At 36.4% G+C, this 23955-nt stretch overlaps 1 protein-coding gene across 1 annotated transcript in view; it reads left to right on the top strand.

Annotated features, from left to right (window-relative positions):
• BicC (protein bicaudal C) overlaps positions 1–23198 on the top strand; it is a 345922-nt gene extending 322724 nt beyond the window's left edge. Inside the window, exons 15-16 of the mRNA XM_067138510.2 lie at positions 6225–6344; positions 17595–23198. Of these exons, the coding sequence (XP_066994611.1) occupies positions 6225–6344; positions 17595–17623 (149 nt within the window). The 3' untranslated portion in view covers positions 17624–23198. The remainder of the gene's footprint in view (positions 1–6224; positions 6345–17594) is intronic.
• Positions 23199–23955: the final 757 nt, after the last annotated feature.

Raw genomic sequence — 23955 nt, 5'->3', positions numbered from 1 at the left:
AGAACTAAAACTGCAAGAAGAGAACAAGAAATTCCATGGAAAGAAAATATTACAAGAAATAAAACTAGTTTAACATTCTAAATCCAGCAGAAAATAAAAAATTTGGTATCTGTCATTTATAACTTTACACTAACACTTAAATGTTTTGATACCAGAAGGGAATCTATCGAAGACTGCTGCAGGTAATTTATTCCAATCCCCTATGTCCCTGTTTATGCAGGAAAACTTGTCCACATCTGCATGCTGGTTTCTGGCCCTAATTTTATGTTTGTGATCATTTCTAGACAAGTACAAGGGAGGTAGCAACCTATTCGTAATGCTAATCCAGACAGCCCTTCCTATGTAGCTCTTAAAAACCGCACAGGCGAGCTCTAGTTCTTCTAGATTCAAGTTTTTCCTAATTGGTGGTATTCCTCCTATTCCCATTTTGCTCTTCTTTGAAATTTTTCTAGGGAATTTATTAAACCTACCCTGTCCGGATACCAACACTCTGATCCATATTTGAGAATCAGTCTTGCTAAACATTTATATGCTTTACTTTTGGCACCAGAATTAGCTTTTTTGAGATTCTGCTTAATAAAATGTAACCATCTCCAGGATTTCTTAACTACATTTTCCACTTGCTATGACCAGTTTAAAACTTTTCTAATACTAACACCTAAGTACTTAAAACTATCAACTATATACACTGCTACATTTTATAATTGAAAAAAAAAAAAAAGTGTATTGACAAGGTGGACCAAACACATACTGTTTTAAATAGTTTGTAATAGCTTTAGAGAAGTTGGTAGAGAATCAAATCAAATACCTATTATGGTTAACTTTATCAAAAGTGCATTTGTATCTTACTTTGAGCGTGTATTATTAACAATTGAGAATGATGATTCACTTTTAGAACTGTATTTTCTAGTAACTACCTACATATCACTTAAACACTCTATTCAGGTATTAGATCGGTGATCACCACATACTGACTGAGTGCAAGCAGTGCTAAAGGAGCGAACCTGCAACTTTGAAGGATAAAAGACTGATTTCCTTTTTGGGGGGGCTGCTCTTGTTCAGGTTGGAGTATTTCTTCATTTACTTTGAGTAATTTACTACACATTGTTCTCAACGGCCGCAACAAAGCTGGCTGTGCAAGCCAGTACCGAATGTGAGGTGTAATCGGATCACTCAGCTGCTGTGCATAGGTCTTTCGCGAGACTGATTTTCCTTCTTTCCTTAGAATATTGTGGCAGTATATTATGTAACCATTGTCAAGGAACATGTTATGCAGAAAGAATTACATTGAAGGCAGTGTTGGGGTTATCTACTACAATCCATACTGTCATGTTACTACTAATCATTTGTTCCTCAGACAATGGCAGCTCCGTAACACTAAATGAAATTAGGTTTTCTAAGGTTAGGACACATACTAGGAAAGGAAAAGCAAAAATAATATCAGAAGGGTGGGAGGAGTGCATTCATCTCTCCACGTGTCATCCTGCAGACGAATGGTTAGGGATTATAATCTTCCACAGCTTATCCCGCTTTCTTAGGGTCTCTGCATGCACTGAGGCATGTAAAAGTTGTGACCAGAGATGCCCTTCTTGACACCACAGGATTTTCAACTGAAAGTACCACCCCAGCAACACCAGGAATCAAATCATGGTAACCGGGATGACAGGCAAGTAGCTAAGCCGCTACACTATCATGTTCCCCAATAATTATTGTTATGGGAATATCGTGGTCTACAGAAGTGTAAGAAGGTGCCAGGGTGCATGGGTAGACAGAGAAAAGATCAAAGCACAATTTAAAACACTAAATTCTGAAATTTCATTTCTTTCCTTCCCCCCCCCCCACTTCAAACTTTGATATTGGATCTGAATCAACAACAACAAATAAGTTAGAACTCATCAGCTTGGATAACCAGAGTGGACCACAAGTCCAAAAATCAGGTACAATAGAGAAAATTAACACAATAAGCTACAAGAAATGAGCTTTGTAGCTCTAAAGATACACTACTTCAAAGAGCACCTTTTCTCCACTCACTTACTATTCCAAAAAATTTTACTAGAGTCCAGCCTCTCAGAGGTACAAGTTTTCTGTTAAATTTTACATTAGATAAACTGCAAAACAGTGTTAACTGTCATTTCAGCTTGACCGTCTATTACACACTGGTCAGTTACTTCTAAATGGCCTTAGTGTATACAAGAAAAGATTTGAGATTGGCCGTAAACAAACTGCTAGGAGGCGAAACACACACCTTTTAAAATACACTTAAAATTCCACATGGGCTCATGGCCTGAAGTTACAGAGGCTAATCCTGTACTACAGAGGGGTGATTTGATGTGAAATATTAAGTTCCAAAATGGTTTTGAAGAATTTAGTTTTTAGAAAATCAGCCCTATACCAAGTTGAATGGGAATTAATAGAGGGTGAACACTCTTTATGTCCGGCTCCATGGCTAAATGGTTAGGGTGCTGGTGTTTGGTCACAGGGGTCCTGGGTTTGATTCCCGGCAGGGTCAGGAATTTTAACCATCATTGGTGAAGTTTGCTGGCACGGGGGCTGGGTGTATGTGTTGTCTTCATCATTTCATCATCATCATCATCATCATCATCACGACATGCAGGTCGCCTACGGGAGTCAATTAAAGATAAAAATTTCATTGTTCCGGGAGTCAAATCGAAAGACCTGCACCTGGCGAGCCAAACATGTCCTCGGACACTCCCAGCACTAAAAGTCATACACCATTTCATTTCAACACTCTTTATTCCCTACAAGTTACATATTTCTCAGCAGGGATTTGAATAGAGTCCTTAGACATACCTGAAAATTTACATTTAAATGGTGATACTAAACTTGAGAATTTTACATTAAGAAAGAAATTTTAAACCTTCCCCTCAAGTTACCTGTCTGGAGCTATTACATATTTAAAAGATGTCTGCCATTACCTTGAGCTGCTGGGCCTTCCAACGATGGGCAAGGCTGACCCTGCCCCCTACTACGCTGATGCACACACTTAGGCCGGAGTGATGAAGATGACAAAACTGCCCTAAGGTGCACATCTTATATAGCAACTCAGGAGGAAGGTTCCCAAACTCTCTTGACCTAGGCAGAATGCCTGTACACAACCCCAATTTTAACTGGCTAGAAAAATATACATAAAAATTTGATTGGTTAAGAACTTAAGGAAGAAGGAAGCTGTAGAAGTACCGGTAAACTTAAAAAAATCAAACCCCATGGTGCAACAGCCCTGAAGGATCTTGGCCTACATAGCGACTGCTGCTAGGCCCAAAGCCCCGAAGGCCAGCAGATTACAAGGTGTCGTGTGGTCAGCACGATAAATCCTGACCGGGGCCATCATCTCACTGTCAGATAGCTCCTCAATTGTAATCACGTAAGCTGAGTGGACCTCAAACCAGCCCTCAGGTCTAGGTAAAAATCCCTGACCTGCCCGGGAATTGAACCCGGGGCCTCCGGGTAAGAGGTAGGCATGCAACCCCTACACCACAGAGTCAGTGCTGCTAAATTTCACACATAAGGAAAACAATCTACAAACACTTCAGGTTTACAAACATCTAGAAAAGAAATTTGCCTTGAAAATTGCCAGTCCTCTCACCAGATGGGGCACATAGGCCAATAGTAGACATCTACGGATTGAAGGTCCAAACTTCTTCAGATACAGTTTCAGATTCATAACACAGATGGCCTTCTAGAAGGCGCGCAGTTCAAATGGATGGAGATGATGTATCTCCAGTACAATAATCATCATCTTCCTTCCAAGTATTGGGCCATGCGTCCCGTTACGGTCTTGCATTTTTCTTTTTGCAAGACTTGAAAGCAATCAAATGTCCTTCTGACTGGTTGCTAGCCTGAAGGAAGCAAGATGATTGGTGGGGCTGCCACCTCTCGGCTAATGGACCAACTGAAAGTACCATTGGTGGGCCTGCCACCGCTCAGCTAATGGACTAGCTGAAATTACAGCATTTCCTCCGTAATTGATGTAATGGTTATACCGCTGTGACTCGGTCGACAGAGCCTCGTCTGCGGGAACAGGTTTGTTCATCCTGGGAAGGTGAGGTGGATAGGAGAGGTTATGTCGTCATCATCATCATCATCCTTCCAAGTATTGGGCCGTGTGGCCGGTTACGGTCTTGCATTTTCTTTCCATCGCTTCATTGGACATCCTATAGATCTGTCCTCTTGGTTGATAGCGTAGAATCTCCTTTGGTACTCTTCCAGATTCCATCCTTTGAACATGACGTTTCCAGTTTTCTTGCTAATTATAGATGTAATTGATTACTAGTTTCACATTCAGTCCCTTAAATACATCTTCATTTCTTATACGATCCCATTTTGTATAGCCTGCTGTTCTGTGCATGAACGTCATTTCATGTGCTGTAATTCTGGAAATGTCTTGAGTTCTTATTGTCCATGCTTCACTGCCGTAACAAAGGGTTGGTCCAGCTAAAGTGTTATAAAGACGTAAGAGAGTGTGTTTTTGGACAATTTGGTTATTTTTGCAGAGATATCAATTTCCCCTTGGTAACATAAATTGTATCCCAGATAATTGAATTCATTGACTCTTTCCAAAATTTTATTATCTAAACAGATTTTACTGGGGATATGGTTCTTCCCCTTAAAGGCCATTATTTTCCTCTTTTGTGGTGAAATGCTCATGTCGAATTTTGAAGACCGGTACAATAAACTTTACAGAAGAAGCCCAAAACTGAGCATGATCAATGGCCGAAGAACTGTTCCTGCCCTTCTCAGTGCTTAATGACAGCCCAATTATTTGACCATTAGTCTTTTGTTCCCTTTTCAGGCAACGCAGAAATTCTTTACAAGGCAGATGGAGAAATGTGGTTTGCTCGTGAGTGGATTTATGAGGTTTTCATGGTTTTCATTACCTGGCACCGATAGGAGTATTATTAATAATGTAACAATTACTTTGTACTATATACACTGCTACTGAAGAAAAATTCAAGCAAAGGATTTTGAAACAAAAAATGCAAAACAGCAATGCAGCATAAGTAAGCAATTTTATTTACCTAGTCAATGGCAGGTATAAACGCAAACATTTTAGAATGAAAAGTTCAGAAAGGGGACTCTTCGTAATGGTAAGACAAAAACACTAAATTCGAACAAGATTTTATTGAAAATGTGCAGGCTCAACTCTTCTGATCGGCTCACCGAAAATCGTTAAAAGATACAATAAATTTGTGTACCCCTTGAGACGACCCCGCATACCCCTAGTGCCAATTTTATTGATGTCTATTTTGGTATTCTGATATATTAATATTAATTTATTATAGCAGATGCCCCTTAGGGGACGAAACATGTACAAATATAATAAATTATAAATTATATTGAATAGGCGGATCACTTGTTTATAATATTTAAATTCATCTTAAATATTCTCTACCCCTAGTGGTATGCGTACCACACTTTGAATATCACTGGTCTAGGGCATACCTCACCATATATTCATTGTGGATGTTAAACAGCTGAGATAAGATGTATCCTTGTCTTACACCTTTAACTTGGAAAGTTCATAATTCATGTCCACTATTATTTTGACGAAATTGTTACTGTGGAAGCCATGAGATGGAATTCCCATTTCCTCTAGAAACCACAATTTTATCCACAAAATGCAATCAAAGGCCTACCGATAATCAGCAAAGCACAGAAATAAGGGAATGTTTAATTTTTGTGCCTACTCAATCTGACGAATATTTAGAATCTGTTCCCTTGGCAGCCAGCCTGTTCCGATGGGAGCTGATATTTAATGAAAGGCTTCAGACATTTGTTTATGCAATACTTGCATGTGATATAAGTGAGATGATTTGGTAATTCCCATAATTCTTTGTTTATCCCTTCTTGTGGGGTGATATGCATATGGAAGCGAGCCATACACAACTGTCCCAGATCAAGAAAAGTATTCCCTCTTCTCCCATTTTCTTAATTATTTTCCATGAGATGCCATCACTTCCTGATATTTGATGATTTTTCAGGTGTCTCTTTACTTCTTCAGCTTCTCTCCTCAGTAATGTAGTCTATGGTTCTGAGTCAGACCTATTAGGGATGTAGTTATTGCTGGTAATCTCATCTGCATATAGATTTTCAGAGTACCTTTTCCATTGTTCAATGGTCAGTTATCTCCAATGAGGGGTACCATTTTCATCTTGCTAAATACCATTTTTAATATTATTTTTAATGTAAACTGTATCTTTTCGCAGGACTATTTCGTGATCACGAAGTGGATTTGCAAGTCTTTGAATCTCTCACTGAAACTGACCTGCGTGAGATGGGTGTTTCAGCTGTAGGAGCTCGCCATAAGATGTTGGCAGCTATTACAGGTAATGAATTGACTTAATACTAAATTCAAAAGCTTGGAATAAATCCAGGCATTAATATATACCACTCCAGATAAACTTACTAAATCTTTTTAATCTTATGTAGGCTACAATATTTTCATCTCGGCACAGGAAAAGATCTATATCAAACTACTTCAAATTCATCAAAGTAGGGCCATAGCCTATGTATTCTGTTCATTAAATTCATATACAGCAAATTCTGTTCTATACAAGCACTCAAATATTATGCCTAATGATGTGTTAACTAAAATACAAGCATGCATGCGTGTGCATGTGTATGTAAAATGTTGCTTGTAATGCCGACCCTGCAGCGTAGTGGTAATATGTGCCTCTTATCTAAAGGCTCTGGGTTAAATGCCTGGCCAGGTCAGGGATTTTTACCAGGATCTGAGGACTGCTTCAAGGTCCACTCAGTCTAAGTGTTTACAATTGAGGAGCTATCTGATGGTGAGTCTAGAAAGCCAAGAATAATGGCAAAGGAAATTCATCATGCTGACCACATGGCACCTCATAGTCTGCAGGCTTTCGGGATTTTTTAAAATGTTACTTATAAACCAATCCATAATTTGTACCTTCTTTATAACAATAATATTCACCAATATAACAAACACTAAATACAGAAATCGTCTACACCAATCGCCTACCACCACTGTTACTTAAAGTACGTCTAGTTTGAAAAAATTCCTGTTAAAGAACTTTAACAGCCTTTGAGCTGAACTTAGATAATATAAGTCTGCCAACCATTTTTAAATAAATTCAAAATCTCTAATCTTGTTAATCATATGAACATACTGGAAAATTTACAATAATAATCTAATACAAAAATTTCTTATTATTAAAGTGCCAGTGCAACTTATATTTATTTTTGTATTGCCCCATAATGAGTTTAGCTCACAGGGGTCTAACAGGATGAATAAATGAATATCATATTTTGTTACCCAGTGGAAAGGATGGAAAGGAACAAAACAGTACAAAAAAGGCTTGCATTGTAATGAGTCGGTCCACTGTATGCATGCCACATGGGTGCTTAATGGTCATTTCTGTGAATGACCGACCGCCTAACGCCTACCAATACTGAGAAATCTGCATTGAACAAATGAAAGCACCATGATTTTCAGCCGGAGTCACGGAAGTGCACTTGGCATGGCGCAATAGTGTCAGCTCGGAGGTTCCTGTTCAGATCCCTTCTTAGATTGGTGCTCTCAAGCTAATCTTAGGCCACCTGCGGATTTAGCAACATGGCCTCGCAAAGCCCATTTAAATTTGACAGTGAAGGCTGTTTGGTCAACTTCGGCAGCTGATAAAATGACAACAGCGTGAGATATCGGATTTTTTTTCTTTCATATTATCAATCCGTATGGCCAATCCTGTAATGCTTGTATAACCAGTTCACATTGTTTCAGACAACCCTGTATATTTGTCCTGTGTTTGTAATCTTTTACCGGGCAAGTTGGTCGTGCAGTTGGGGGTGCGCAGCTGTGAGCTTGCGTCCGGGAGATAGTGGGTTCAAATCCCACTGTTGGCAGCCCTGAAGATGGTATTCTGTGGTTTCCCATTTTCACACCAGACAAATGCTGGGGCTGTACCTTAAGGCCACAGATGCTTCCTTCAAACTCCTAGGCCTTTCCTATCCAATCGTCGCCATAAGACCTATCTGTGTCAGTGCAACGTAAAGCCACCAGCAAAAAAATGTAATCTTTTACCACCTGTATTCATCTTCATATTCTTCTGTCTTCCCTTTTGTTGTTTGACTTCCTATCTTACGTTCCCACATAAAGACTGAAAGTCTGTCAAGATGCCCCTAAACGAGTGCTGTAAGTGCACTCCCTTGATGAAGCTGTGCTTATTGGGGCTGAGAATAAATGGATGTAAAGAACTGGTATTAATGAAGGAAGAGCAAGTCTGTCTTGTAGGACAGAGGTGCTCAGCTGGGCGCACGTTGAGATAGTAATTTTTTAAGACTCTGTTATCTCAAGAAAACTGACCTTTTAAAGATATTCCAGTTTGATTTATACTCCACTCGATATAAAGTCTGTTTTATTTTCTTATATTAATAATTTCATGTGGCTATTTCTAGCCGAGTGCAGCCCTTGTAAGGCAGACCCTCCGATCAGGGTGGGCGGCATCTGCCATGTGTAGGTAACGGCGTGTACTGTGGTGGAGGATAGTGTTGTGTGTGGTGTGCGAGTTGCAGGGACATTAGGGACAGCACAAACACCCAGTTCCCGGGCCATTGGAATTAACCAATGAAGGTTAAAATCCTCGAACTGGCCAGGAATTTAACCCGGGACCCTCTGAACTGAAGGCCAGTACGCTGATCATTCGGCCAATGAGTTGGACTTTCTTATATTTATACATAGGTAATAAATTTCACATTATTCCGTATTGAAGAGCAATATACCTAATGTAAAACAAAAGCTGAAGTTTCCACCTATTTAATACTATTGAATAGTATACATTATATTTATACATTTGAAGAAAATGGACATGTTATAGTATTTGTTACAATGTATAAACATCCAAGGTTTAAGTGTTCAAACTATGATTTAAAATTCATTGAATGGGAATGACAGTATTTCCAGTTAGAAAAGTAAAATTTCTGTTATTCATTCAGCAAAACTTAATATATGGACATAATTGAACAAGTTCACTGATAGATTTTGCACAATGTTGAGTTTTACAGGCCAGTAAGTTTGACATGCGTTGTATGTAAGCTTTGGGAAGGCATTCTTTCTGATTATATTAGACATGTTTGTGAAATTAAAAATTGGTTCGATAGAAGGCAGTTCGGTTTTAGGAAAGGTTATTCCACTGAAGCTCAACTTCTAGGATTTCAGCAAGATATAGCAGATATCTTGGATTCTGGAGGTCAAATGGACTGTATCGCGATTGACCTGTCTAAAGCATTTGAAAGGGTGGATCATGGGAGACTACTGGCAAAAATGAGTGCAATTGGACTAGACAAAAGAGTAACTGAATGGGTTGCTATATTTCTAGAAAATAGATCTCAGAGAATTAGAGTAGGTGAAGCTTTATCTGACCCTGTAATAATTAAGAGGGGAATTCCTCAAGGCAGTATTATTGGACCTTTATGTTTTCTTATATATATAAATGATATGAGTAAAGGAGTGGAATCGGAGGTAAGGCTTTTTGCGGATGATGTTATTCTCTATAGAGTAATAAATAATTTACAAGATTCTGAGCAACTACAACATGACCTCGATAATGTTGTGAGATGGACAGCAGGCAATGGTATGTTGATAAACGGGGTTAAGTCAGGTTGTGAGTTACACAAATACAAAGAGTCCTCTCAGTTTTAATTACTGCATTGATGGGGTGAATGTTCTTGTTGGGGATCATTGTAAGTATCTAGATGTTAATATAAGGAAAGACTTTCATTGTGGTAATCACAGAAATGGTATTGTAAATAAAGGGTACAGATCTCTGCACATGGTTATGAGGGTGTATAGGGGTTGTAGTAAGGATGTAAAGGAGAGGGCATATAAGTCTCTGGTAAGACCCCAACTAGAGTATGGTTCCAGTGTAAGGGACCCTCACCAGGATTACCTGATTCAAGAATTGGAAAAAATCCAAAGAAAAGCAGCTCGATTTGTTCTGGGTGATTTCCGACAAGAGTAAAGTTACAAAAATGTTGAAAAGTTTGGGTTGGGAAGAATTGAGAGAAAGAAGAAGAGCTGCTCGACTAAGTGGTATGTTATACTAACAATTTGTTGGTTGTTTTGATCCACCTTTTCAATACAAATTACAGTTTGTGTTGCTAAGTTGTAATGTTACAACACTAATTTACCGGGACATGTTTCGCTTTTATTCACAAGCATCATCAGCGTATACAATTGCCTCAAGGTTTGTCATATTTGGATTGTTGTTACAAATTTCATTACATTGAATGTAAATCTAATTTCAGTGATAACAATATTTAAAACATAAGAATAATATACACATTAAAAATTATGACAATATGATTTGCAGTGTTAAAATGGAGTAAATCTTAATTCTAAAACACATTGACGTCCAAAACACAGTTTTTACAATTTGAAAATTTGGCAAAAAATTGTTTGCAATGTTAAAATAAAATTGATTCAACTATAATTTGGCATTAAAATTTGAGTCATAAATATAAATATTGGATGTTAATGTATAGGATCCATAGTTTCTGAAGTGTGTTGGTTTCTAGAATACAGTAACATTTCAGTATTGAGAATTTTAGTTAAGAATTGTGCTCTCTAAATAATGTTATTAAAAAAGATTGTAATTTTGCATCATGCGTGATTAGAGTCATGATGATAATCTAGAATTGAAGTCTTGGGTTCGTTGGAAAATGGCTTCTAGATTTGATGAGGCTTGCTGCTGCAGTTTGGCAATTTGATCAGAGGAAGTATTGATATATTTAATTCTTGTTTGTAGCGACCAGACTCTCCGTTGGAAGTTGATTGTTTTGATGTAAGTTATGGTTAAAAGGGGCTTTAATCCAAATTTTGAGTATCTGATTGTTTCTTTCGATTTATAGAATGGAAGAAGCATCTGGAACAAATGAAAATGAACTTACGTAATATTGTGTGTGTGTTGTCCTTGTAATGTGAGTGTTGATGTTGCATTATCACTTACCCCTTTGTCTGCTGCTACAGAATCTTGTGGACCTTATTGCGTTACTGTGAATATTGTCTGTTGTTGTTCTACTCCTTGTGTTGTACGTATGAAAGAGCTGTTGTGAAGGATGGTTAGGGGGTTGAGGGGAAGAGATGTTGGGCAGGGCATTTGCTATTGACGTGCTATGTGGTAGGGAATTTTTATCTGTTTTGTCGATGTGGGGGTAGAGGACGATCCTGCAGGCGGGGCGTTAAGCTTTGGTGTGTTATGTGGAGGGGGACTTTTTTGCATTGCCGAAATGGTTTCAGTTGTGAGTGTATTTAGATGGAATATTTTAAAGAATTTGCTTTTATGTAATTTGAGATTTCGTAATAATGTTGGCAACTGCTCTATTAACGGACTTCTTATTTCTACCGCGTCATTCAAGTTCTTTCCTTTATTAAAGTATTGATCCAAATAAATATATATGTTTTCGAACTCTGTCATTAGCTTCCCCTTTTCGATTCTTTTTATTATTGTAAGGTCTTTGTCTATTGAGGTGTAATGATGGCCGGTTTCTTTCATATGATTACTCATTATGGAGTATTTATTGTGTTTTAAGCCGTTAGTGTTCCATGTATCTGGTTAGGAAACTGCGTCCAGTTTGGCCAACATATGATAATTTACACTGTGCGCATGTTAGTCTGTATATTCCGGAGCCTTGAAATTTGTTATTGTAGGCATTTACTGTCTTATGGTTAAAAAATAAGTTTTTGTTAGTGTTATATGTTTTAAAGGCTATTTGCATATCCCGTTTTTTGAGTGGGTTTGCTATTTGGTGAATCTTTGAACTGGTGTAAGTGAAGGTTGCATATTTGGATTTTTTAGTCTTTTCCGGTGCGAGGTTTGTGGCTATTTTGAGCTTTACTGTGTTGATGATTCGATTTACTCTGTCTGCTTTATATCCATTGGCTAGTGCTACTTCTTTTATAAAATTGATTTCTTTTGTAAAATTTGCGGGTGATAAGGGTATTTTGTAGGTTCTGTAGACCATACTGAAAAAGGTTGCTTGTTTGTGGGATTTGGGGTGGAGTGAGTCATTTCTTATTGTTATTGGCATGTGTGTTGGTTTTCTGTATATCTGATAATCAAATTTGGATTTTAAGCGTGTTACAGTAACATCTAGATAATTTAAAGAGTTATTTTTGTCTTCTTTGGTAAATTTTATGTATCTATCGATGTCGTTTAAAAATTCGTTGTTTAAAAATTCAATTGATTCGATAGATACGTAAAATTTACCAAAGAAGTCAAAAATAACAACTCATTGAATTATCTAGATGTTACTGTAACACGCTTAAAATCCAAATTTGATTATCAGATATACAGAAAACCAACACACATGCCAATAACAATAAGAAATGACTCACTCCACCCCAAATCCCACAAACAAGCAACCTTTTTCAGTATGGTCTACAGAACCTACAAAATACCCTTATCACCCGCGAATTTTACAAAAGAAATCAATTTTATAAAAGAACTAGCACTAGCCAATGGATATAAAGCAGACAGAGTAAATCGAATCATCAACACAGTAAAGCTCAAAATAGCCACAAACCTCGCACCGGAAAAGACTAAAAAATCCAAATACGCAACCTTCACTTACACCAGTTCAAAGATTCACCAAATAGCAAACCCACTCAGAAAACAGGATATGCAAATAGCCTTTAAAACATATAACACTAACAAAAACTTATTTTTTAACCATAAGACAGTAAATGCCTACAATAACAAATTTCAAGGCTCCAGAATATACAGACTAACATGCGCACAGTGTAAATCAGGGGCGTATTCTCCTTGAATGCAAGGCATTCATTGCATGCGTTATGATAACACAAAAAACTGTCTGATTTACGATTTTAGGTTGTTTCAGGTCAAATATTAATGATTTCATCTCTCAGAAGTTCAAAAGGTCCGCAACTGTATTAGTTCCGTTGCTTGACTACGTGTGGTGCTGGTGTAGTCTCGCCGTCTACTCCACTCTCGGAAGAAAGAGACAGCAAATGTAGGAGTTAACGACGTATGGCATTCAATCTTAAAATTGCATTCAGTGGCAGACGTAGTTCTGAAACCCTCCGAACGATGTCGCTGCAATTGAAACTTGGTCAGAATTTGTCACCCCATACCCGTGCTACCCTCTGCCATCTGTTAGCAACTTGGAGAAAGTCGACATGTTTACAGCGAACGGGACACACAGATTACCCCCTAGCGAGAACCCAACGTGAAGAAACTGACCAATGCCGCTGGGGTGACTTATCTCCAGTGCTTGAGTTGTGGCTTAACTAGTGAGTTAATTCATTGTGTGGTTTGCTGATTAGTGAGTTCATTCTGTGTGTGCTGTTCCTCTGTGCTATTCGTCGTTTTCGGAGTTTTATTATATTTTGCGCAATGTGGTATTAACGATGGATGAGTCTAAAACGGATTTAATTGTAAATCAGTTTGAAAAGCCATTTACTGGCCGTTCGTTTAATGAAAAGATGCAAATAGTTAAAGCCGCGAGACCTCTACGTTCCCTCGTAAATTTCTTCTTCTTCTTCTTCTTCTTCTTCTTATTATTATTATTATTATTATTATTATTATTATTATTATTATTATTATTATTATTATTATTATTATTATTAATCTGCTTACCCTCCAGGGTTGGCTTTTCCCTCGGACTCAGCGAGGGATCCTTCCTCTACCGCCTCAAGGGCAGTGTCCTGGAGCTTCAGACTCTGGGTCGGGGGATACAACTGGGGAGGATGATCAGTACCTCGCCCAGGCTGCCTCACCTGCTATGCTGAACAGGGGCCTTGCGGGGGATGGGAAGATAGGAAGGGATAGACAAGGAAGAGGGAAGGAAGCGGTCGTGGCCTGAAGTTAGGTACCATCCCGGCATTTGCCTGGAGGAGAAGTGGGAAACCACGGAAAACCACTTCGAGGATGGCTGAGGTGGGAATCGAACCCATCTCTACTCACTTGACCTCCCGAGGCTGAGTGGACCCCGTTCCAGCCCTCGTACCACTTTTCAAATTTCGTGGCAGAGCCGGGAAGCGAACCCGGGCCTCCGGGGGTGGCAGCTAATTACATTAACTACTACACCACAGAGGCGGACCCTCGTAAATTTAAAAAGAGAAAACAAGAATTGTGTACGCACGTTCAATCCAGAAACTTACAGTAAAACTGTTTGGCTCGAGTTCACCTACATGTAATTAGGGTGAGTAGAATTGAAATTTACTTAATACATTGTGTTAACTGCATGGTTACTAGTTGCATGCCTCAATGGAGATTCCAGAATACGCCACTGGTGTAAATCTTCATATGTTGGCCAAACTGGATGCAGTTTCCTAACCATATACATGGAACACTTTAACGCCTTAAAACACAATAAATACTCCGCAATGAGTAATCATATGAAAGAAACCGGCCATCATTACACCTCAATAGACAAAGACCTTACAATAATAAAAAGAATCGAAAAGGGGAAGCTAATGACAGAGTTCGAAAACATATATATTTATTTGGATCAATATTTTAATAAAGGAAAGAACTTGAATGACGTGGTAGAAATAAAGTCTGTTAATAGAGCAGTTGCCAACATTATTACGAAATCTCAAATTACATAAAAGCAAATTCTTTAAAATATTCCATCTAAATACACTCACAACTGAAACCATTTCGGCAATGCAAAAAAGTCCCCCTCCACATAACACACCAAAGCTTAACGCCCCGCCTGCAGGATCGTCCTCTACCCCCACATCGACAACAGATAAAAATTCCCTACCACATAGCACGTCAATAGCAAACGCCCTGCCCAACATCTCTTCCCCTCAACCCCCTAACCATCCTTCACAACAGCTCTTTCATACGTACAACACAAGGAGTAGAACCACAACAGACAAGTCACAGTAACGCAATAAGGTCCACAAGATTCTGTAGCAGCAGACAAAGGGGTAAGTAATAATGCAACATAAACACTCGCATTACAAGCACAACACACACACAATATTACTTAAGTTCATCTTCATTTGTTCCAGATGCTTCTTCCATTCTATAAATTGAAAGAAACATAATCAGATACTCAAAATTTGGATTAAAGCCCCTTTTAACCATAACTTACATCAAAACAATCAACTTCCAATGGAGAGTCTGGTCGCTACAAACAAGAATTAAATATATCAATACTTCCTCTGATCAAATTGCCAAACTGCAGCAGCAAGCCTCATCAAATCTAGAAGCCATTTTCCAACGAACCCAAGACTTCAATTCTAGATTATCATCATGACTCTAATCACGCATGATGCAAAATTACAATCTTTTTTAATAACATTATTTAGAGAGAACAATTCTTAACTAAAATTCTCAATACTGAAATGTTACTGTATTCTAGAAACCAACACACTTCAGAAACTATGGATCCTATACATTAACATCCAATATTTATATTTATGACTCAAATTTTAATGCCAAATTATAGTTGAATCAATTTTATTTTAACATTGCAAACAATTTTTTGCCAAATTTTCAAATTGTAAAAACTGTGTTTTGGACGTCAATGTGTTTTAGAATTAAGATTTACTCCATTTTAACATTGCAAATCATATTGTCATAATTTTTAATGTGTATATTATTCTTATGTTTTAAATATTGTTATCACTGAAATTAGATTTACATTCAATGTAATGAAATTTGTAACAACAATCCAAATATGACAAACCTTGAGGCAATTGTATAGGCTGATGATGCTTGTGAATAAAAGCGAAACATGTCCCGGTAAATTAGTGTTGTAACATTACAACTTAGCAACACAAACTGTAATTTGTATTGAAAAGGTGGATCAAAACAACCGACAAATTGTTAGTATATCATAGCATAGTTCAATACGGGTCTAATGAGATTGGTTACATGTAGTAAGTGGTGTGTTCCGAGCTGTCAGCGGAGAGATGGTGTGGAATGACATTAGTAGACGAATAAGTTTGAGTGGCGTTTATTAAAGTAGGAAAGATCACAATATGAAGATAAAGTTGGAATTCAAGAGGACAAACTGGGGCAAATATTCATTTATAGGAAGGGGAGTTAGGGATTGGAATAACTTACCAAGGGCGACGTTCAATAAATTTCCAATTTTTTTGAAATCGTTTAGGAAAAGGCTAAGAAAACAACAGATAGGGAATCTGCCACCTGGGCGTCTGCCCTAAATGCAGATCAGTATTGATTGATTTATTTATGTGACTTCCCCCGTTAACTGAATTTCTGAAAATAGTATTTAAAACTTATCAGGCAACTGAATGGCAAGGGAGTTTAATCATGAGTGAAGACATGGATATTTACTATCCAAGATTAAAGTATGAGGACAATGTAAGTGCATCTACCAAATACACAGTATGCCTTAAAATAAATATCCTCACTGATGTTATTCCCGGTAAGTATTATTGGATTTTTAAGTTTGTCAGATAATTTATACCCAAGCAATCATAAACCACAGCTTATCCATGTTAACTCCATATTATAGTAGATATGTTTCTAAAGCACCTCTTTAAATATAATGATGAAAACTGCATTTCATTACCTGTAGTACGAAAATATTTGAGCTTGTATCCAGTCAAAATACGTAAACTACAATGAACATAAATAACACTTCTTAAAACATAAATTGAAAATGACTTTGATTTCAGCTCTCTTTCTTTCTTTCATTATTTTCTGCCTCCATTTTAAACTCGGGGTATCGCCGCAGTGATAGAGAGCGACTGGCAGAAATTCATGCAACCTTCACGGCTTGTGATGTAACAGCGTCACTGCAGCCAAACAGTATATGCTCATCGCCCGCTCGCTTACAGTAGCATGCGCCCATGGGACGAAATGCCCAGCATGAGCAGATCAAAAGGAAAATGTAACGGGAAAAACGCATAGAACGGTCAGAGTGAATAGAGGGAGAAATAGAAAGAAAGAAAACACTAGAGGACAACTAGTCTGAACAGTCTCAACAAACACACACACACGAGAGAGAGAGAGAGAGAGAGAGAGAGAGAGAGAGAGAGAGAGAGAGAGAGAGAGAGAGAGAGATCGGGGGGGGGGGGGGGTTAGTTAGTTAGTTTTGACCTGAGTTGGGGTCATCAGCCTTATAAGTTAACCAAAAAATCAAATTGGTATAGTACATTTAGTAAACAAATTGGTATTGATTAGGTGGACCTAACCCCATACCACAGTTGTCTATCATCAATACGGAACATGAAACTTATCTACTTTGATAGCATAATATTGCCAAATCAATTCTATCGTGATTTTCATTAAAATTTGCAGCCCATTTTCACACCAGGTAAATTCTGGGGCTGTACCTTAAGGCCAATGCTGCTTCCTTCCAACTGCTGGCCCTTTCCTACCCCATCACTGCCATAAGACCCATCTGTGTCAGCGAGACGTAAAGCAACGTGCGAGGAATAAATTCTTCCTTTGTGCTTGTGACTGACAATTATTTGAAAATTCTGGTTTCATTCCACAGTAGGTTTAGTAAAAACTCTGAATTGTAAAATAACCCTCGCAGACTTGAAATGATCACGTTTTTGATATTGCACATATGCTCTTCTAAAACAGACATTTTCTCTATTTCAGACTTGCGAAAAAGACGCCTTCAGTTTTGAAAGGAGGCCAGTGCAGACGGATATTACCTTCATTTAGAGTACGGGTAACATTACTGCTGTTGCAATATTTAAAATTAGGAAAAGAAAGATATGGTTAATATAAATGTATTCAAAAATTATTACAAAAGGTTTGTTCCATTGAGATTTTGTTATTCAGTGGAACATAGGAGTAATCCTGACAATTAATTCTGATAATCCTTATTTAAATTAGAAGGAAATTCTTATCAGAATGTTTAATGTCTGGATTATCTCCTGTTAAATAATTCATAAATAAGGCAGTGTTCAAATTTCCTTCAGGATATAAACGGTGTATTGATTTCAAATTCCAAGTAACCCCAAATGCATATAACTTACCATCATGGTGAGTTGTTTTTCAATTGTCCATCTCAATTTTACTGAACTTAAATACTTGAAATTGGTAGTTTTAATAATTCCACTCTTTACTTGTGCAAAACGAAAATACAACAAATATAGAAGGAATACTTGGACATTTAATGAAATTTCTAATTTTGGGAACAGGCATGCAATTGATCTCTGGATTACATAAAAAATGTTGACCTTTATATCCATTAGATATTATTTACATTGATTTATATCTATACATGTTTGCTATATTTTTTTTCTATTTTCATATTTGTGCATGCTAATAGTAATGTGTAATTATTTTATTGATGAGGTTGTTAACAAAGTTTTTATTGAATGTTTCAAACCATTTTACTCATTATTAGGATCTGGGGAACCAAATAAACTATTAGTGTCTTAACAGAGCAAATGTCCATTTATATTCAAATATGGCACTGTGTTCTAAGTGTGATAATTTTGCTCAGTATGCTTGTTGGAAAAGAAATGACCTTTAAATTTAAAATATCTGTTGAAAAATTGAAATTAAGTAAATATTGTGCTTGGAACAATACTCAAATTATTTTTGATTTCGAGAAGGAAAAGTAAATTTGTTATGTAAAAGAAAATAATTAAATCTTACGCAGCCAGTTCATATGAATAAGCAAAACTTCTCTAACAGAACATATACAATATTGAAAACAATTGATAGTGTAACTGCAATAGTTTATTTTTAATATAAATATTTCAGAAAAACTGCACAGGCTATGGATAGCTAATGAGAATTTATACTGGTGTTACTTGGAAAATACCTACAGTATGCAATTTGTGGGACCAATGCAAAAATCATGCTTTTAAAAATTGTAATCTGGTTACATGTGAAATAGAAAGATGATACTGCAAATTCAATATCTTCTTCAAATTACTTTATGGCCAAACTTTCAAAATGCTATCAATCAGTATTCTAAACTCTGTTGGAGAATGTTCGTCATGGACGAACAATACTGATGTACCTCAAGCTAGTCAAGAATTATTGTAAGGAAAAAACTGTGACATAAAAAATTTGTATATTTATATTGGTCATAAAGAAATTTTTCAATGGTACTAGCAATATTGTACTACTTGGCAATGAGACATATCATTAGTACAAATATTAGAATAACAACATTGCAATCCTTTTCTTCAAAATGACCTTCCATAAAACATAGTGTGTAGGATGCTTTCTACTGTATATATTGCCAAGGTACAATGCAAAGCATTAAAGACTAGCCAGAAATATACTATCGTTCAAGACAGAACGTTTCTTGAATGCAAAGGCTGTGAAATTTTAAAAGAATATTCCTTGATTTTTTGTATTAATGTTTTTTGTTGTTTATCGATTGCTCAATTAATTTGTGTACTATAGTGCCTTAATTTGTGCATATCGATGGTGCTTGTATATGACTTTTATGAGAATTATTATGAAAATGTCAGACTATTTAATGATGTATAACATTTTAAGCAAAATAATCCTATGAAAATAAGTTGAACTAAACATAGTAGACTAATTTTAGATGTTTGGTAATTTTATTCTTGCATCGTAATTGAACTACCAAAGATAGTGTGTATTTATATGTACTAATTATTTACATGTACTGATGCCTTAGAATCCATAGTGAATAGTTATAAAAGATCAGAAGTCCAGTTTGTCAGACGGTAAAGTTAAAATTACTAGGAAGGAATGATCTTTCTTAACACTCTGCCTTTGTCTACAAATTATTACATTGCTGATACTTAAATTCATCTACCAACTGGTGATAGCAGATTTTGCAGGAAAATGACATATACAATATATATTTTGAGAGATTACATTTCTAAGGAAAGTAAAGAATATCAATCAGGAAAATGGAAATTTATTGATAAGTGAAGAAAAGTGCATCAAAGATACTGCTTCTGTGAAAATACATCACTTCTGACATTGTTTAGCTTTCAAAATGTTATGTTTGACAAGTATCTATGGAATAATAGAACTATTATTTCGATGAAGTATTTGAAATTATCACCATACTTGTCAAAACATGTAAGGGGCTACGACAGCAATACATAGACAGCAGATCTGACTTATAGCATGTTCAAGAAATATCTACAGCAAATACGGTACCTAAAATCGAGTTTTCTTGTTCAGTCTTGGTCCTAGATTACTGTTGAGGATGTAAAAACTCTGCTTGTTGAAGTTGGTTGGCCTTTGTGACCCCATAGAAAATTTGAGCTGTTTTCTATTGATTCTAATTAATACATGTAAATCTATCCATTATCAAAAATTATAAATTGTAGCCTGTTGTTCCTGCCTTCACAAAACCACTAAATATCTGAAAGTCTTTGAATTTTAAAGAAGTGTAATGTCATCCTTGTACAGTCTCGATCAAAACTGTCTGCACACCAGTTGCTTCAAATTCTGTCGCTCTGCATCTTCAGAAATACTGAGTGGTTTTACTGATACACAAATTTGAAATTAACAATTGAAATATTCTTACAGATATTTATCACTTGCTCCCACTTGCTCTTTCTAGTATAAAGCATGGTTACAGGGTTGCCAATCATTTAGGAAGTTTGAAAATATATGGGTATGCATCAAGAGTTTTGACATGGGCAAAAAACTCCAAGTTTGAATGATATTGATGACTTCATAGATATGGCTTCCTCCTGTTAGTTAAACTTTTAAAGGGAGCCCCTTTTCCAGTTGTACTCATCAGATTATGGTTCATAAGCATTTTCTTCCTGTGCTGGTATAGCCATACATGGATAAAATATAATGGAAAATTGTCTTCCTGGCTGTTGAACCTTGGCCACATCTTCAAGGAGAGTTTTGTTCCACCTACAGCCAGTTCAGCTTTTTCAAAGCAATTCGACTGTCTACCTAGATTTATCCTACATAAGAAGAGACGTGCTTGTTTCTCATGAGATGAACTGAACAGTAAACAAGCATTCATTCACTTTTACAAAAGCCAATCCAGTTTAAGTGCTACATAGTTACAGAAAGATCTACTGTTTATAGGTGAAATATAAGTGCTCTTCCTGAGTGCAACCATAGGCTAGCAAACTGGAGGATTTAAATACTTTTGCTAAATTATTAAACTTCAAAAGAAAGGCCAATCATTAGCAGAAAGTTACATTTTACTTCATCCAAAAGTGGTCCTAGCTGATGAAGAATTCTCAAAAATCCAGTATTTTTGACAAAACAAATGCCGATACTTGCCTATACTTCAAATCCTTGCCTAGCTGGAATAGACTACTCCATTAACAATATTATTCTTGATGCATAAGCGTAACAACAATTACCTGTATTTTGCGGTGCACTGTCTTATTCCTCAAATCTTTCCATAAAAGCAAACTTGAAAATAGATTATGAACTTCAGTAATTGGCAATTAGCTATGCTAGCTGCCTTGAATCTAAATTTCTGCTCTTGCATTTCTTCCTTTCTAAGAAAATTTCCTAAAGTTATAAATTATAATCCATGTTCCTCATTAAATTTTCATGCTTATACTTTTAACTTTTACTCCCATATTAACAAAGATATTACACCTGACAAGTTTCAAATTTGCAGATCTTGTACATATTGACCAGTATAAGAAAATAAACGTTTCCACATGACTTACTATGAATCATTCATTCACACTTAGAACCATCCAACTTTTTAATTTATTTATTTATTTTTGAATAGAAAATTCTTTCCAAAAAAAAAGTGGGGATCAGTTTTCATTCAGTTTAAAAAACTGGAAACCTTGGGTACTCCTTTTTTAAGAGTTGTTAATTAGAGGGTACATAGCCAAGTATTTGAATTCAAAATTACAGTAATACAGAGCTTTTTTGAATTGAGTTTTTATGTTTTAAATTTATGTATACCCTTATACTTCAATATTCTACTTTAAGAGTCAAATCTATAAACAAGCTACAACAAACTACAATAATTCCCTTGATTTCAAAATGTAAAACAATTTATGATAACAAATCCTTAAAATTCTGCAGTATTGAAAGACAAAATGGGAAATACTTCATCCATATTTAAAATAGGTTGGAATATTTTTTGAAGGAAAAAAAAAAAAAATACAGAGAAACTTGTGCACAGAATACAGTATATTGTTTTGTATCTTTATAGACAATCCATTGAATTGTTTAGCCTACATATTCTTGCAATTTTAACAAAGTTCTGGCATAACTAACTGATAATTTAATTAAGCTGTTGTCAGTTTAGAATACATTCCATACGAAGACTACTTTGAATGCTTCAACATCTGACATACTAAGTAGAAAAGGTAGCACTTATTTAATTTTCATTATATTTTAAAACATTTGGCCTAACAATCATTATAAACTGAAGATAAAACTGTTAACATTTTTAAAATAGTTGAAACTGAGGCCTGATGAAAAATGCTGTTGTTTATGCAAATGAAGAAATTCTTTCATTTGGCACAAGAGAGAAATAAGTTGCTTGTTGATGCAGGAATTACATTAAATTTGTTTAAAAAAATGTTTATCAGACATTTTTGCTTAAGTCATGAAAATATGTAATGCCTTGTGCTGGTCACAGGCAAATCTTTTAGTCTTTCTATGAAGGCATAAACAGAAATATTTCTTATCCACATCTTATACTTGTTTGCTTCAATGAAGCTGTGTGAAATGACATTCTATAAGTTAATTTTTAATGTCGTTTTTGAAATTGTACATTCAATAAAAGTATTGAATAACTGACTGCACAACACTGAAGAGTATGGTTTTGTGCCACTGCGGGAATGTGCAGGGTTATTGCGATATGTAAACCTACTCGATCCATTTTTGCATTACTTGAAAAGTAAATCTTTCTTATATACCTTTAAGTCACTTTATTGTGTATGCTCGACAGTCTATTTTGTAGTTCGGCAGTCAATTTCTTGGTATAAGAATATGTGTTATATCTAGCCATTATATTGGTTTTGATGACTTGAAAGGTGATGGTGAAGATACTTACAGAAGGGACTAGATGGGGTAAACTACATGGTTATAAAGGGGAGAGGGGAGAATAAAATATGATACTTTCAAGATGCAAAAGTTCAGGAAGTGGTCTCCTGAAATTTCACTGAAGACTGCATTTAGCATTCTCAAGGGTCTGGTCTCTTTCTTTCTTTTGTTTTTTTTACAATTGCTTTACGTCGCACCAACACAGGTCTTACGGCGACGATGGGATGGGAAAGGACTAGGAGTGGGAAGAAATCGGCCGTGGCCTTAATTAGGTGCAGCCCCAGCATTTGCCTAGTGTGACAATGAGAAACCATGGAAAACCATCTTAAGGACTGCCAACAGTGGGGCTCGAACCCACTATCTCCCAGATGCAAGCTCACAGTTGCGCGCTCCTAACCGCAAGGCCAACTCGACCGATTCTCTCTCTCTGATATCTCTGAAGGTCAGCAATACCACTGCTGACATTCCTTTTGGACCATGATCTACAAGCCCAGAAAACTAATACATAGAATTGAATGCCAGCCATACGAGCTTAAGCAATTATATTCAGGAACTGAAAACAAATTTCTGGATTTAGTAAAGGCATTATAGAAATAGGAAAATAATGGTCTACTGACGAATTCTGAGTTTATTCTATTTTTCTTCTGGCATCACAACAGTCTCAGGAAGTTGTTTATTACCTGTCTATTATTGTGTTCTACTCTTTGCAAATTGAAACTAATTTTGAAGTGGATGCGCCAGACAATAATTACTCAAGTGAAGGATGGGGAAGATGACCCTATATACCTTGAGCCGTGTTAATGGTTGTGTATGATGCCACAATGTACTGCATTAATTTAAGGAATGTTTAAATCATATTTTTTTATTTGAAACCATGATGCAATATTCAGATGCCTTGTGGAAAGAGTTTCCAAATAACAAGTGACTCATCAGAAAAGTGTGTTAACTGATGGTGACAAGTCTAAACAACTAAGTAAAAACATATTACATGTCTGGCACATGGAATTCTTAGGATAGC

Source organism: Anabrus simplex, chromosome 1 (genome assembly GCF_040414725.1).
Source record: "Anabrus simplex isolate iqAnaSimp1 chromosome 1, ASM4041472v1, whole genome shotgun sequence".
Classification (NCBI taxonomy): domain Eukaryota; kingdom Metazoa; phylum Arthropoda; class Insecta; order Orthoptera; family Tettigoniidae; genus Anabrus; species Anabrus simplex.
Note: the sequence above shows the minus strand (reverse complement) of the source record. Positions and strands in the feature narration are given on the sequence as shown.